Here is a 17,682-nt window from a genome sequence, read left to right on the forward strand (position 1 = left end):
CTACATAAAGACTAATTCTTGCTGGTATAACTTTAATATGCAAGTAGATGAAGATTTTTAGAATATCATAGAACCATAGAGTTGGAAGAGACCACAAGGGCCATCCAGTCCAACCCCCTGCCAAGCAGGAAACACCATCAAAGCATTCTTGACATATGCCTGTCAAGCCTCTGCTTAAAAACCTCCAAAGAAGGAGACTCCACCACACTCCTTGGTAGCAAATTCCACTGCCGAACAGCTCTTACTGTCAGGAAGTTATTCCTAATGTTTAGGTGGAATCTTCTTTCTTGTAGTTTGAATCCATTGATCCGTGTCCACTTCTCTGGACCAGCAGAAAACAATCTTTCTCCCTCCTCCATATGACATCCTTTCATATATTTGAACATGGCTATCATATCACCCCTTAACCTTCTCTTCTCCAGGCTAAACATACCCAGCTCCCTAAGCCGTTCCTCATAAGGCATTGTTTGCAGGCCTTTGACCATTTTGGTTGCCCTCCTCTGGACACGTTCCAGTTTGTCAGTATCCTTCTTGAACTGTGGTGCCCAGAACTGGACACAGTACTCCAGGTGAGGTCTGACCAGAGCAGAATACAGTGGTACTATTACTTCCCTAGATCTAGACGCTATGCTCCTATTGATGCAGCCCAGAATTGCATTGGCTTTTTTAGCTGCTGCTGACTCATGTCAAGTTTGTGGTCTACCAAGACTCCTAGATCCTTTTCACATGTACTGCTCTCAAGCCAGAATAACAACTTTTCATATTAGTTTTTTTATCCCGCGTTTAATAGGTTAATCATTCATATTTGGACAACTTTTCTGTTGTACTAAGGAAGGAGAAAAAGAATCATTACCTTAATAATAACAATTTAAATAGATTTATTCAACTGAAACAATAACATTACAGAATATGTTATTTGCTTAAACAGACATCCATGTTTGTTAACTGATTTGGCTAAACAAAAACAAAATATATATATTTTAAGAAACTTACACTGTCAGCCCAGCCTTACACATGAAAAACCTAAATACTGTCCACTCCAAACAATCAGGAAAATATTGTTTCTGTTCTATTCACTGAACTTCTTGAAATTTAGCACTGAAGTGGTTGATTCTGTAGAACAATAGGATTAAGGTCTTTTTCTCAACTCTGTTCATGTTATAACATTTTTGCTGCGAATAAGAGGCATGTGATCTCTGCTGAGTCAAATTCAGTTTTGAGAACTGCAAACGTAAACCAAGCATCTGCGATAATATCTTGTAGGCAGAGAAAATGCCCAATAATCTTACAAAAACCTCAGGAAGAACATGACATTGTGTATGGATTAATGGAATTTATTTACCCCAAAAATTAAACATATACAACCTTATTCTACATAATTAAAAAAACTAATCTTTATTTCATGATGGAATAACCTTTGGATGGTAATATACTTTCCTCAAAAAGCATTTTATTTTAAAATAATCATTGATTTTTATCCACCCTGTTCTGCATGCAAGGGAGATTCTCTGCCCCTGAGATAAAGTGGGGGGTGGGGAGTGGGGAGGAAGAGAAAGAAATGCGGGTTGGTGGTGGCTGCAATGTCAGGTCTCCAGGCTGGAAGACAGAAAAGCTAGCCAGCAAAGGAAAGGGATGTTTTTATTGGGGGTGATATCCCTTTTGAGACAGGACTCCACCTTTCCTGTCTGTTGGGGTTCAGGAGGAAGGTGCCTCTCTTTGACCATAGAAACTGTGGTTGGGGGCCGGGACGGGGACCCATGGATAGGGAGGCTTCGCCTTCAGCCGAAAAATGCCTGGCAGGGGAATTCCTGCAAGGGCTCTGAGGCTGCCTTCTTTCTCCCTCCCAGGAACATTCCGCTTTTTTTTTAACCTTCTGAGCTGAACCTGCAATCCAAGCCGAGGATGGAAGGAGGAAGATGGACAGTTGACCTGGTCAGGCTGTCTCCTGCATCCCTCCCCACAACCTCTGACCCTTCTCTCGCAGGACCCTCAGAGAGATCTGGTGAGTGGCAGGGAATGGAGATGAGGACCTGGAGGGATGCATGGAGGCTGGAAAGGGGGGGCAAGAGGAAAGATGGATAGGGGACAAAAGATGGAAGGAAGGAAGGAAGGAAGGAAGGAAGGAAGGAAGGAAGGAAGGAAGGAAGGAAGGAAGGAAGGAAGGAAGGAAGGAAGGAGATAGGCCTTCTCCACAGTGTCTGTCTCTTTCTAGAATCTCCCTTCAAAAAGTAGCTAGAAACCTTATTTCCCACCCTGGTTTTTTTTTTCATGCCTTTTTTTATCAAAGTCATATACTTCCCTTCATCTGTCTCTAAGCTTGACAGTCTTAAAAGACTGTTTGTGAGAGTCAATGGAGCGGGATTTTGTTGTTGTTGTTGTTGTTGTTGTCATTTTACAAGCTTATATTAAGGAAAGTCCTTTGTTTGAATTCAAAATAAGTACACAAAATGAACAAGGCAGTTTTGGGAAGCTTTTAAAATTTGATGCTCCCAGAGAGGCTGGGGCACCCCAATCAGATGGAATGAGAATGAGAATAATAATAATAATAATAATAATAATAGCAACAAAGGGACTCACAAGCTATTTCTAGTACCAGCTTTCCTGGTCCACAGGCCTTCAGTCCACAGTTCCCTTGACCAACTAAATTCTTTCTGCAGCTCACCTGTGAGATACCTGGTAAAAAATTATGTCGTTTCATCATTTAGTGGTTTTGCCTATCACTTTTTTAAGGCTTAATTTTTTTTTGAAGTAGAGCTTTGAAAAGCCTTTTAAAAAAACAATGAGTCGCTCAGTGTCCCGCTAATTGTTTTTGTAAGTGAGGAAAAAACTGAAAACACATTTAAATAATAATAAAAATTATTCCGATAATCTGAAAAAAAATATACCAACAGGAAAAGAGATTCAAACTCTCATGCGACAGGCAGATTGCAGTACGTGGTGCTAGTGGGATCAGAAAGACATTTAATTCCCAGCTACTAGCCATGTTTTTCCTCCACATTTAGAAGTGTTATTTCTCTGAATTCTAGTGGCTGGGAATCCTAGAATCAAAGAATTGTAGAGTTGGAAGGGATCCCAAGTGTGATCTAGCATCCACGACAGATGCCCATAGGAACCTGATTTGAATATTGGTTTTGTATTTGCACTCACATTTTTAATCTCTTTGGGTCAAAACATCTCTGCTGTCTTGAGAGTCATTTTTAAAATTTCTTATTGACCTTTAATATTCACCTTTGGCACCTATGCCTATTCCCTGTTGGGACAGAGATGATAATTACATGAGTTCTTGACCACCCACCTCAAAAGAGAAAAGAGCGGGAATGTCCCGGATGGAGATTTTCCACCAGAGAATATCTGACTGCGTCAGAAGATAGGTACAAGATCAGGCCATGCACACCTATGGTGGGGAAATAGAACCTCTTGGGATGGAAGTTTGAACCTGGGATTCCCAGCAGTGAAGCTCTGGCTACTTTCCTTCTGCATCTCCATCTCTCCTCTCTCTCTCTGCAATGCAAGGCTGACAGATGGAGATCTAGATCCAAGAACGTTAGCCTATCTGATCACTCATTCACCTGATCTCAAGCACCAGGCCCTGTCATTACTTACCTGGCAGGCCCTTACCGCAGTCCCCCGATAATCCTTATGTCAGGGTCTCCCAAAGTGGTTCAATTGAGCAAATATGAACCTAAAAGACAGTGGACATTTTAATGGAAAGGGCAGCTGTGCTTCCTGTGAGGACCCTCTGTGTTTTCAAGGGTGATTGGGGATTGTGAAAGGTTGACAAATGTGTTGTTGTCCTGATCTGATAGAATTTCCTTTCCTAAAAACTTGGAACCTAGACAGGAGGGGGGGGGAGTCTGTTCAAATAAGAGATGTGTTAAGTTGGCTTGTGTTTTTGGTAGTTTTCTTCACTACCTTGAAAGCCTAACAAGATTTTTTTTTTCTCCCTGACCATGTAGGTGATGGAGAAGATAGTCAGAATTCTAGAGGGCCACCTGTAGTTTCATTGGGAATAAAGAAGAAACCATTTAAATGTGTGGAATGTGGAAAATGCTTCCGTCAACGTTCACACCTGAGGGGTCATCAATGGATTCACACTGGGCAGAAGCCATTTAAGTGTGTGGAGTGTGGAAAGAGCTTCAGTTATAACTGTGCTCTTACTTCACATCATCGAACCCACACAGGTGAAAAACCATTTAAATGTATAGTGTGTGGAAAGAGCTTTCATCAGAGTGGACATCTTACTTTACACCATCGAACTCACACAGGGGAGAAACCATTTAGATGTATGGAGTGTGGAAAGAGCTTCGCTGATAATAGCAAACTTAGAAGACATCAACGAATTCACACAGGGGAGAAACCATTTAAATGTATGGAGTGTGGAAAGAGCTTCAGTCGGAGGTTTTGCGTTACTGTACACCATCGAATTCACACAGGGGAGAAACCATTTAGATGTATGGAGTGTGGAAGGAGGTTCAGTCAAAATTCAAGCCTTACTTTACATCATCGAACCCACACAGGTGAAAAACCATTTAAATGTATGGAGTGTGGAAAGAGCTTTCATCAGAGTGGACATCTTACTTTACATAATCGAACTCACACAGGGCAAAAACCATTTAAATGTACGGAGTGTGGAAAGACCTTCAGTCGTATTGATGCACTTAGAATACATCAATGGACTCACGCAGCAGAGAAACCATTTAAATGTATGGAGTGTGGAAAGACCTTCAGTCATATTGGTGCACATAGAAGACATCAACAGAGTCACACAGCGAAGAAACCATTTAAATGTATGGAGTGTGGAAAGTGCTTCAGTAAGAGTGGAAGCTTTACACATCATCTACAAACTCATACAGGGGAGAAACCATATAAATGCATGGAGTGTGCAAAGAGCTTCACTGATAATAGCAAACTTAGAAGACATCAACAAATTCACACAGGGGAGAAACCATTTAAATGTATGGAGTGTGGAAAGAGCTTCCAAGAAGGTTCAGCACTTAGTGTACATTTACAAATTCACACAGGGGAGAAACCATTTAAATGTGTGGAGTGTGGAAAGGGCTTCAGTAGGAGGGGAACCCTTAGTAATCATCAACAGACTCACACAAGAACGAAGGTGACCTCCAAGACTATAACAACTGTTGTTTAATCTATTTGCTGATTCCCTGGGGGGAAGCCTTCGCGCATGCAGTTCTCAACAAATTTCTTGCCCTCACTGACAGAGCTTGTCCTGAGTCACAATGTGGCTTTAGAGCTCAGGTGTCAACAGTCACCATGATTTTTTCACTGTGCCAGCTGCAGGAGAAAGTTTCACCACCACTTTTCAGCTTGGTGAAAACAGTAGACATGCTGGCAAGAGCTGAAAGTGATCCCTTCCCACTCTCAGTCCCCCTAGCTCCCTTCTTGGGCCGCCTACCCCTTGCAGAGTCCAGGTGTGCAGCTGGAAAATCTTTGGGCCATGACACTGCTTAACAATATAGGGCGACCACCTAAGCTTGTCCTTCCATGGAAATGCGAGTGATGCCTTTCTAGGGATGCCTTCACTATCAAGAGTGGTGGGAAACAAGGCTGTGTTCTCACCCCAACTCTCTTTGGCCTAGTCTTCTCCCTGGTCCTCTCAAAGGCCTTCAGCTCAAATGAAGAGCAGGCTTGCTTCCGTTTGAGGAGCGATGGGGGGTCTGTTCAACCTGGATAAAATCTGAACCAATGGCTTCAAGTTACAAGAAAGGAGATTCCGACTAAACATCAGGGATAACTTTCTGACAGTAAGAGCTGTTTGAAAGTGGAACAGACTCCCTTGGGAGGTGGTGGACTCTCCTTCCTTGGAGGTTTTGAAGCAGAACTTGGGTGGCCATCTGTGATGGATGCTTCAGCTGAGATCCCTGCATTGCAGGGGGTTGGATGAGATGTTCCTAGGGTTCCTTCTATGACTCAATGATATGTATGTTGGAATATTCTAGAAGAAACTTGTAAAGGGCCTTGAACAAGTTGCTAGGCAAAAGAAAATGTCCTGAGCAACAGGTGACTTTATCATGCAATCAACATGAGTTCGCATTAGGTCTCTCGCTGGATGGCTAAAAGAGAAAAATATTATGTTGCTTTATTTGTTTTCTCTCTCTTTATTAATGACCAGTGTAAAGTTTTGTAAATAATATCAAGACTCTGAGAAACAGAACCAAATGGTGTTTATTGCTGTAATGGGAATTTCCCTAAGAGATAGCTGGAATGCTGCTGCTGTGAAGAAATAAAAGATGCAGGGAAACTTTTCTGTAAAAGCAACTCTGCTGCAGAAAGAAAATGAAACCCAAAAGTAGATGCTCATTCATTCAGCCTTCAGTGGCATGATTTAGACAATAAAATCATTAAATAAAAGTTAAGTAGTTATCAATCTTATACGTATAAAAATGTAGGCATTGCGCATGCGGATGAAACAGCCTTTCTCTGTAACTGCTGAACCGTAATGTAACAAATTTATCCACAATGTTCCATGCCCATCAGGGAGGGATCTGGCATAACCCCCCCCCCCCAAAACCCCACACCTTTCAAACCTAAAATAATGATTAAACACAAAAAGTGGCGCCCAAATTAGACGTCACCACCAGAAGCTCTGAAAACTCCAGCAGCTGCGCTGCAGGATGACCACAAAATCCCACAGCAACCAACTGAAAACAATCTGAAGAAGTGTGCATGCACACGAAAGCTCATACCTATGACAAAATTAGTTGGTCTCTAAGGTGCTGGTAGATGCCTTGAGCACTGTGGGTCTATGGTCAAGTGGCATGCATGCTCAGGCGACCCTTTGGGAACTGAGGGGTACAAGGTTGTGTTATAAGAATTTTGAGGTCATATCTATATATATATAATAATTGTTCATAAAACATGTACATGAATGTACAGGCACATGTCTGAAGCAGCACAGGAAGACAGGCCTTTCTGACACCATTTTGACTCTCTCTCTGACCAGGTGTTCCTCTGCAAGGAAGAAGTGGGGTGGGGGGAACCTTCTCATTGTCTCAGGAATTAAAGTGATAATCCCTGGCATCCTGATACCTGACTGCCAGACAAAAGGGTGTGATTAACTTGGCTGGGAAACAGGGAAATGTAAATATCTCTCAATTTTGTTGATTAGGTTTTGGGGGGCAGGGGGCAGGGTCCAGACTGCTCAGATTACTGCCACCAGACCTCCCCTTTCATGATGTACCTATGATGAATCTAGGGAGGGGGGTCTTGGGCTACACCCCTTCTGTGACATATGGATGATGCTTCTGGGGGGTGGGCTGAAACCAATTTCAAATTTCTTTTTAAGGGCAAGACATCTTTGTTTGGGGTTCCTTCCTTGTTCTCCTGTGTGAGAGGAAGGACCCTGTTGCAACAGTTAAAATAAAAGTGCCTTGCTTCGTACGTCCTGGTTTGGTCTCTGTTATTTGGTGGGCAGGAGACGCTTAAATTCGTCTGCTTGCCTGGATCCTTGAGCTCTCCCTGGGTCAAGATCCATTTCTCTGGGTTCATAGGAACCAGCTTAAATTTTACAACAATTTGGCGACCACTTCGGGGACCCAGTTTTGCCTTGAGCTCCGGGTTCACTGAGGAAGGGGAGCCCAGCGCGCCCTTGCCTCTTTTGCAGGGGGGTAAACCAACCTCAGGACCCGAGGCACTTGGTAGTAATTGAGAGTCCAAGCGGGACCCCCAGGACGAAGCAACGTTTAAAGGGACAAGGCTGTTTTTTTTTCAGGAACCAGTTGGAAGCTGGAGACAACGGGATTCGACTGAAAGGATCGGTCGTGAGTATTAAAAGGGGACACCTTGGGTGAGCTAAGAACCACAGCAACTAAAAATCTATTTCTCCACTTGGACTATCCTTTTCTACTCTCCTCTTTGGACCTTAGTTGCAGCAAGGCTGCCAGGCACAGTTACAAGGTAGAACTGAGGTCCAGGGCAACAGTCTTTACGTTAAACGCAGAGCTCAGAAAGACTGTCCCAGCTCCCTTCTGCCAAACTGAGCAGAAGTCTGAGCAAACTGTCGCTTTTCTACCAATCTGGGAATCTGGCTATCCCAGCTCTGTTTCCTATTCCTCTGCTCTTAATCTTCGGGTGAAGACGCCCCCCTGCCATGGCGACCTTTGTTAGGTATGACCCATGACCAGAGATTGCAAGTGCGCCCGTTCCTTTCCTACTACTCTGTATCTCTGTATTCCTCAGTTCCGACCTGACATTGCGTAGGCAAGCGTTCAGTAGGATATGAGTCTAGTGTGTAAGAGGCAGGGAAGTTGCTGTGGAACCCTCAGGCAATTGATGACCAGTGGGAGGGTTCCAATAGGGTTTTAGCTGCACCAGGCCGCCTAGTAGTTAGTGCACGCGAACGGCAGGCAGGAACACCACTAGGACGTGGGGGTGAGTCATAGACTCGGGAAGTTAAGAGTGTCCAGGAACAGGGTCGGGGACCCGAACTGCAGTATAAAAAGGCTTAAGTAAAATGGGTGCAACCCACTCTAAGGAATTCCTTTCCCAGACTCCCAACCGAGGCAAAGCACAACTGAGGCTTGGCTCCGGTAAGGACTTTGAGGATGAAAGTCCACTCCAATTCGTTCTCTTAAATTGGCACGAAATCCCCGGGGCGGACAAGCTTGAAGGGAACCAATTGCAAAAACTTTGTAAGAAAAAAACACTGGGTCCGCTTTACTATGGACCACCCAGATGAGGGGAAATGGCTACCAGGAGGTTCCTTTAACATACAGTGAATCTCCGCTTTAAAATTAACCCTGGTGAACTCTGAATGAGAAAAGTTTTGTGAGGAATCCTACAAAGTATGTTATGGTATAAAATTATATATGTTTGCATGTTACATGTTGTCTGTGTTGTCTGTGAAGTGTATGTGCGTCTGATCCTTGTGTCTGCTATAGTTCATTGTTCCCCTTAAAGTAAATGAGAGATATAATCCAGGTTTAGGAAATTAGGGGTTTGTGTTTAAAATTTGGCCATGACACCCACAGACTGCCTTTTTTAAAGCATGCATAGTTTAAAATAATATAATAATAAGGCAAGCTTGCTTAAATAATCTTATGTAAGGGCTTGATCAACCCAAAAACAATGGCAAATATTTAAAAGAGTGGAGGTAGTGTGTAAAGGTTTGTTTTAAAGAGGCTGTAGAAGGCCATTTTTTCCTCTCCAAAAGTAAAAAGAGGGGGCAGGATGAAGGAAAATAAGAGTAGTAAGTTTGAAAATGCTTGCTCAATGCTTTGAAAATATTTTGAAACTTGAAAATGTTCACTTCATGAGGTGTGCAAATGTTTGTTATTGAGAGAGGCTCTAAAAGGGAGTCTTCCTCCAAGTGACTAGAGGAATATTGACTAAAGGAAAATTGAACAGCTATTCCTATAAAGGTGAATTGTTTGTCAAAAGTAGAGCTTCCTTAGCCAGGAATTGTCTATCTGAGTCTAGTTTTAACTTCAATTGTGTTGGGCTCCTGATATCACCTCTTAAGGAAAAAAACTCATCTGCTAAAGGGTTCTATATAAAGTTGGTATTTTCATTCAAATCTTGTGAATCCTGTATCTTAGAGGGTTAGACTAAATGACCTCAGGGTCCCTTCTAACCCCCATTTTAGAGCTATGTGAAAGGCAATGTGTCTGATGTGGTGATGGGTTGAAATTCAGCCCAGCTCTGCTTTCTGGCAAGGAAAGATTATTGGTTTTCAGAGTTGGAACAAGAGTGTAATTGTTGTTTTTGTGGAGTGATTATATAAGTTTTTATCACTTTCTCTATTAAGGGGGTAAAGTTTAAGCACATATGAAAGTCTTGAACATTTCCCAATCTTTCTCTAGAGAGTAAAAGTGGGGTGTATGTGCATACCTACCCCTTTCTGTACAGAAAGGGGGAGCGGGAAGGGAAAAGGGAGATTGTAACCTTGAAAATGTTTGTTTGTGAACTCATAATATTTAAGGTCTGTGTCACAAGGGAGCCATGTGCTCTGTATGTAATGTTTCACCATGTGACTATGGAATATGGTGTTCCTTCTAGGGAAATGTTATTAAAAGTAGAGGATCCATAGCCAGCAAATGTCTATCTGAGTCACTTTAACCTTGATTCAAATGGACAGAATGGTTTTAGTAAGGAAGTAAATTCCCTCTTAAACTGTTTATCCAATCTTAAGGTTTGCTAAAGGCTTCTATATAACGTTGGTACTTTTAATCTTCCCCTTCCTTATTTTTCCCTTAGTACACACATGTGCTTCCGTGATAGGGCATAGCCTGTGTTTCCTTCCCAGTCAGGCGTCTGTACTCAAATGTATGTGTATCCTAAGGGCAGTGATAGTGTTGAGATCCCCATATTTCAGAAGGGGTGGACTAGATTACTCAAGATCCCTTCCAACCCTTTCCAAACTTGCAAAAAGGAGGGAGAGAAAATGTGTTTGTAAGCACTGAAAAGTGAGTTTCTGTGTAAAATCTAACCCTATTTTAAAATCTACTCTTTCCCCTTCCCTTCCTTTATTCAGATGGTAATTTTGTCAAGAGGTGCAGCACTTTAAAAAATGGTACAATAGACTGCCGAATCATGAACTCTGTACATGCACAGAGGCTATGTCAGCTTGAAGAGGAAAATAGAGGAGAAAAATGAGGTTTTAACTAAGGGGCGAAAAGGTTATAATCTGCTCATGAAATATTATTCAAATTTCTTAATGTAAAGCTTTGAACCACTGAGGGAAAACAACCTCATGTGTGTTACTGGTCCATCAAGGTTAAGTGGTTGCCAAGTTCCAAAAATCTTAACATGCCAGATTCTTTCCACAGGTATAAATAGCAGAGTACTACTATAAGTCTGTCTCTTGAGTAGTTTATAAATTAATTAAGAGGTTCAAGGTTATGCTTTGCACATGAAACTTAAATTTAAATTTCCTTATGTAAAAATAAATAGATAAAGAACCATTGAGAACCATCAACTGTTTAGAAGCTGCCAATTCCAGTTCAACATGCAAAACTCTGTACATTTTAGGAACATTTCCTGACTGATTTTCACATGAAATAATTTTCCCTTTCCAGCAGAATACTGAGATTCAGGGTGTGGAGAAATTCTTTCAGAACCTTAATGCAAAATTATCTCCCAATGGGGGGGGGGGGGGACGCCACCTAAACAAGCCCCTCCACACTTGGAAATTCATAGAAAATTGCTGTCTACCAGTTGACAGACTATGCAAACAAAAGGCTCCATTTCTTTCCTAGCAGGTACTCAGGATGGATACTTATCTCCCATTTGCATTTCACCCCGAAGCATTACCCTATGTTAATATAACCCTCCCTTTTCTAATGTAGCAATGATTGAGTGTTTTGCCAATTCTTTTCTTCCACAGCAAAAAAAAAAAAAAAAAAAAGTGAGGAGTGAGGAGATACAAACAGTAATTTCATTTCTCTTTGGCGCTTCTCTTTAGCTTATAAATAATCTGCTTCCATTTATTATATCAGTTTTTCCATTATGTCTATGAAATTATTCTAACAATAACCAGGTAAAAATTGTTGTGTGAGTGGTAATCTAAATTTTATTTTGTTTTATTTTTGTATCTTTTTTTTTTTTGTATTTCTACTTTTTCTTTCTGTACATACAAATGTAGCATCTAAGTCATTCTTTCCTGTAAATAATAATAATAATAATCCCTTTCAAACAAGATACATGAACCTCAAAGAGAATTCAGAACCACATAAGGAAAATGTTAATAACTTATCGATTGTGTCCTAATTAACAAAATTTTTGTCCTTTGTTTCCTCCACAGCCAAACTAGGTGAAGTAAATTAAACTGACTGAGTAGACAATAACAGCAGTAATTAAATAACTATGATCTTATATTATTTGCAGCTCCCCAAGAAGAAATTTCTAGAATATTCTCCCCTTTCTTGACTATTTATCACTATTATTTTTTAACTAATTATATCTTCAGGCCCCAACCCCCTGCAGGCCTATTTTCAAAAGGATGTTTTACAGGAAACCAAATTGACATTTTATCTCTTTGATCACAACCTAAGAAGGAGGACCTAGAAAGCTATAACGTTTCAGCAAGGTTTAGAAGTGCTGTTATAGAAGTACTGTTAACTTCCTCCCAGTGACTCGAAGGCAGACAAGAAAACCCCCTTGTTGGAGATACATGCAAAAGCAGCAAGAATTATCTCAAGTTCACCTGATTGCCTCAAGATATACAAATGGCGTATAATTAATAATTTGAAGGTTTTGTGCATTATGTGTTATATAGGAATACTGAAATGTGTCAAATGACTTTGGGACAAAGGGGGAAAGTGAATTGCAAGGACATTCTCTCTCCTTGACCTCAAGACTCTGTGCCCTAGGATTTAAAAGCAGCCGGAATTGTCTCAAGATCATGATGGCCTCAAGACATACAACTGATATATAATTATTAGGTCTTATGTTGCGTGATATTCGACAGAAACATTGAACTATGTCTGACAGTATGTTATTTCCACAAGGAGGGGGAGGTGAACCAATTTTGTGTTTAATTGTTGGGTTTTTTTTAAAAAAAAAAAATGTATAGTGTCCCAATGTTTTTTTTTTTGTATTATTGCCATGCATTGTATGCCTTTTAAAGGATCAGGATATTGCATAGTTCAGTATTTAGATTAGATCAACTTATGACCACATTTTCTTGTCCCACCTGGCACTCTGCAGTGTGCCAACCTTCTCTACACATTTTTTAAATTTGTTTTTACTCATTTTACCAAGAATAAGCTCCAAGATCCATGAAACACCAGATAAATGAAGGTATTTATGTCTTGATTTAACAGGAATGATCCCTTTTAGAGTTAAATTTGACTAATTTGGACATGTTTTATGGGGCTGTATAAATTTTAATTTGGCTTCAGTTCTAATTGGGCAAGTGTATCCAAGGTGCAAGTAGCTTTCTTCCTTTAAGAGCAACTGGGCAACTCCCTACAGTGCAAGGCCAGAGCCTATAATAAAGGCCCATAGAAAGCCCAAGGCAAAGGCATCTCTCTCATGACATGTCCAAACCTGTGGCAGCTATGGTGAGTGCCAGGCGACATGGTCAATATGAAAGCCCTAAGGGGATTCACCAGGGATTGTTGCTGTTGTGCCACGTTGGAGGTGTGCAACCAGAGGAGAGCTAGCTTTTGACACCTGAGAACACACAAAAGGGTAAACAAGCAAACTGCACTTTCCAGTCAATATTGGTGGACCATCCTGTTAAGTGTAATACATAGACCATTTTTGAGAAATGCTTCTCCCAAAGTACTAAAACAACACATCTGGTTATTCTTTTGTGGGGCAACAATTTTTAAGAAAAATTATAGCCCCAAATGGGGAATTGTTATAAGAATTTTGAGGTCATATCTATATATATATAATAATTGTTCATAAAACATGTACATGAATGTACAGGCACATGTCTGAAGCAGCACAGGAAGACAGGCCTTTCTGACACCATTTTGACTCTCTCTCTGACCAGGTGTTCCTCTGCAAGGAAGAAGTGGGGTGGGGGGAACCTTCTCATTGTCTCAGGAATTAAAGTGATAATCCCTGGCATCCTGATACCTGACTGCCAGACAAAAGGGTGTGATTAACTTGGCTGGGAAACAGGGAAATGTAAATATCTCTCAATTTTGTTGATTAGGTTTTGGGGGGCAGGGGGCAGGGTCCAGACTGCTCAGATTACTGCCACCAGACCTCCCCTTTCATGATGTACCTATGATGAATCTAGGGAGGGGGGTCTTGGGCTACACCCCTTCTGTGACATATGGATGATGCTTCTGGGGGGTGGGCTGAAACCAATTTCAAATTTCTTTTTAAGGGCAAGACATCTTTGTTTGGGGTTCCTTCCTTGTTCTCCTGTGTGAGAGGAAGGACCCTGTTGCAACAGTTAAAATAAAAGTGCCTTGCTTCGTACGTCCTGGTTTGGTCTCTGTTATTTGGTGGGCAGGAGACGCTTAAATTCGTCTGCTTGCCTGGATCCTTGAGCTCTCCCTGGGTCAAGATCCATTTCTCTGGGTTCATAGGAACCAGCTTAAATTTTACAACAATTGAAAAAGGAAGGATGAAATCATGCCAGCCCTTACGAGTCAAGAAACTTTGCCACACAAAATGGCAGTCCCATGTGGGGAATGTTATCTAGAGTGAAACTGCAAGTGGTTCCAACCTCTTTTGATGCAAAAACACCCACAACAAACCCCTTTAGATCATACAACAAATATGCTTTGTAAAATTGGCAGTAATTTATTTTTATATAAAGCACAAAAGCTTGGGAATTTGAGTGTGAGGTTGATTACAAGGTGACAACTCCCACCCCTGCCTGGAGAAAGCAGGACCTCTGAAACGTATACCCTGGGTCCAATCTGACATTTTATAAACTTCTGGTGACTTGCTGAGGTGACATCCATGCTGCCTTGCAACTTGCTCTCCTGCTGAAGAAGCCAAGAGGAAGTGAGGACAAGGAGGGCGAGAGACACCATGCTTCTGAATTCCACTTGCTGGAAACTGCAGGAAGGTCCTATTAGCTTAAAGCAGTGGTTCCCAACAGGTGGTCCGGGGACCCCCAGGTGTCCGCGAGCTATGCCAGAGGGGTCCTCAAGATCCTATTAGAATAAAAAATATATTAAATATATTTCGTATGATAACGAGATTTTTTGTTTTGGCCGCTTCCTGCATGAGCAGAGTCTAGCGCAAAACTAGAATTAGATAGAGGCAGTAGTTCTGCTGTATGCCGCAAGGACTACAAGAAACTTGGAGATAAGGCAATGAAAAAGATCCTTCCATTTGCAACCACATATCGGTGTGAGCAAGCATTTTCTTCCATGTGTTTCATGAAAAACAAATACAGTATAGGAATAGGCTCGACATGCGGTCGGATTTCAGAGTGAAAGTTTCAAGTTTGAAACCTAATATTTCAGAAATAATGGACTCAAAGGACAGATTTAACTCATCTCATTAAGAACTGAAAATTAAAACTAACTGTATACTGATGGAGTACTTTGTTGTAACTGTAAAAAACGTATAAATATAAAATATAAAAAGACTCTTAATTTGGCTCTCACTTTTTAATTTTAGGATTAGGAATTAATGGGGGTCCTTGTCACAATAGCGGCTCGATGAGGGGTCCTCGAGAAAATTTTGTTGGGAACCCCTGGCTTAAAGGATTCCCATAGGAGTCTGGTTGGCCCCTGTGAGGACAGCAATGCTGCCACTAGCCTGAAGCAGCTGCAGGACTCCTATATGTTGTTATGAGAAGCAACCAGGTACAAAAAGAACAGTCGGGAAACGGAGGAGTCTCTGTAACTAAGACTCCTCTTCAGTTAGGCCCCTAACTCATACCATGGATACTGGTCATAAGATGCCAAGGCAGATGACAAGGCCCCTTTTTGGGTGCTGGAATCCACCCCTGCCACCTCCTCCTTTCCCAAGCGCTATTTGCTATGACGATAGAACTATGCCAAATCATGAACATCACACATCAGAGTTTGAGAATCTGGGCCAACAAGTCCCTATTTTTTATTTTTCTGTACACAAAAGCATCTTATGTGCGGCGAGAGGGTCTCATCCGGCCGAAGCAGCTTCCATGTTTGCCATCCTCTTCAGGCCATCTCTGTGGGTGGACAGGTGTTTAATCCAGCTGAAATGTGAGAGAAGAGCAAAGGCGTTTAGTGTGGCTTTCTCTTGGAGTCCCCCCAAACCGTGGCTTCTTCCTCTAGGCCTGTGACTGCCAGGACCCAAGAGGCCCCTTTTTCTACTCTGGAGCATCTCTCCACTTGGGAAGGAGCAACTGGCTCCTCGCCCCTTCTGCCCGCCTTTTATTTATTTATTTTATTATTATTTCACAAACAATACATTCCCTCATAACATTACATTATCATTCATATTATACATGTCATATTATACATTTCTCCCTTTTATCCCAGTACCATAACCCACCACCCTTCACCCCTGACTTCCCTCTGTCACTATTCCGACTTCCATCATAAAATACTATATCAACATTGTGCATTCTGTTACTCTGTACCTTCCTATTAATTTTTTTGACTCTTCATCTGATATGTATCTTATACCCCTTCATATCTCTTAATCTAAGCATGTTAGCACTTCTTCGAGCAGTGTTTCTCCATATATTCCTCATAGCATTTCCATTGGTCCTTCAATTTTTGCTTTGATTGATTTCTTATTACTGCTGTTAACTTTGCCATTAGCAAATACTCATGTAATTTGCATATCCACTCTTCCTTTGTTGGGACCTTTTTTTGTTTTCCACTTAGCTTACTATTCTGGCGGCTGTGCTGCCACACAGAAATACATTTTTCTTTCCACTAGGTCAGGCATCCCCAAACTGCGGCCCTCCAGATGTTTATTACTCGCCCCTTCTGCCCGCCTTTTAGGCTCTGGGCAGCGCAAGGAGCAGGGCTAACGGCCCTCGCTGGCCTCTCTCCCCAGAGAAGGGGGGTCCCCCACCCACCCACCCACCCCGTCCCCTTCTGCCCTCGTCCATCCATCCACCCCCCTTCCCACCTCACCTTGATGAAGCCGATGTCCTTGGCGTATTGGCGGAAGCACTGGCGGCACATGTTGAGCCCGTACTTGCGGATGAGGCCGTGGCGGTTGGAGCACACGCGGCTGGGGGGGGGGGGTAGAGAGGCCTGTGGGTCAGCGGGGGGGCAGGAGGGCCCCCCCACTCCCTATACTCCCCCCCTCGGAGGAAGCGCCCCCTCAGCCCCCCGAGACCCCTCCCCCCGGGCTTAGCTGCCCTCCCCTCCTCTCCCCCCCACTCCCTATACAGCGCCCCCTCTGCCCCCCCTTTCTCTTCCCTCTTTCCCTCCCTGAGGCGCCTCATGGCTCCCTCCCTCCCTCCCGGCCCCCCTCACCCTAATGCCCCCCCCGACCCCCTTCCCTCCCTCCCGCCGCCTTCCACCCACCAGGACCGGGATCCCTGGCCGAACTTCCTCGGGTGGCTCCAGTAGAGCTGCTGGTGCCCCATCTTGCTCGGCGCCTGGCGAGGGAAGGAAAGGCCGCGGCGGCGTGCGCACGCGCGCACGTGGCGGGCTCTGTCTCTCCCGTGGTGCCCCGCGCCTCCTGTCCCCGCCCCTCTCCCGTGACGTCACGCCGGGCCGAGCCAAGAGGCGCAGTTCCTTGTGGCTCCTCCAGCCGGGCGCGGTGGCGCGTGCCTGTAATCCAGCTACTCCTGGAGGCTGAGTCTGGCGGATCGCTTGAGCTCAGGAGTTCGGGGCTGCTGTGGGCTATGCCGATCGGGTGTCCGCACTAAGTTCGGCATCAATATGGCGAGCCCCGGGGAGCCGAGGCGCGCCAGGTTGCCCAAGGAGGGGTGAACCGGCCCAGGTCGGAGACGGAGCAGGTCAAAACTCCCGTGCCGATCAGTAGTGGGACCGCGCCTGTGAATAGCCGCTGCAGCCTTACCTGGGCAACACAGCGAAACCCAGATTCTTTTGCTGTTACAACTAATAATAATATTAATAATTGCGATTCAGAGAGAGACGCTACAGAAAGAGCAATAGCAAATGCATTTATTCCATCCAGGGAAATCACCGTCCAACCCTTCCCGAGGATGCCTTGGCCCCCAGGATAATCCCCAGCCGCTTGCAGGAATTCCTCAGCCCGCAGGAAAAGCCACTGGCCCCGTCGGCACGGAGATCTCGGGATGCCGCGGGTGGCGGGGACTGCGGGGCGAGAAAG

General features: G+C 43.4%; 2 protein-coding genes across 2 annotated transcripts; one reads left to right on the forward strand and one right to left on the reverse strand.

Moving 5' to 3' along the window:
• The first annotated feature begins 4,453 nt into the window (after positions 1 to 4,453).
• LOC132591763 (zinc finger protein 664-like) lies at positions 4,454 to 5,637 on the forward strand. The gene is made up of 2 exons (XM_060272032.1): positions 4,454 to 4,811; positions 5,621 to 5,637. Exons 1-2 carry the CDS (start codon positions 4,454 to 4,456, stop codon positions 5,635 to 5,637), a joined length of 375 nt encoding a protein of 124 aa, XP_060128015.1.
• Positions 5,638 to 15,463: 9,826 nt separating this feature from the next.
• RPS29 (ribosomal protein S29) lies at positions 15,464 to 17,047 on the reverse strand. Its single transcript, XM_035102185.2, has 3 exons — positions 16,908 to 17,047; positions 16,509 to 16,608; positions 15,464 to 15,616 (listed from the first exon to the last, which is right to left on the reverse strand). Exons 1-3 carry the CDS (start codon positions 16,967 to 16,969, stop codon positions 15,608 to 15,610), a joined length of 171 nt encoding a protein of 56 aa, XP_034958076.1. The 5' UTR covers positions 16,970 to 17,047; the 3' UTR covers positions 15,464 to 15,607.
• Positions 17,048 to 17,682: the final 635 nt, after the last annotated feature.

Source organism: Zootoca vivipara, chromosome 1 (assembly GCF_963506605.1).
Source record: "Zootoca vivipara chromosome 1, rZooViv1.1, whole genome shotgun sequence".
Lineage (NCBI taxonomy): Eukaryota > Metazoa > Chordata > Lepidosauria > Squamata > Lacertidae > Zootoca > Zootoca vivipara.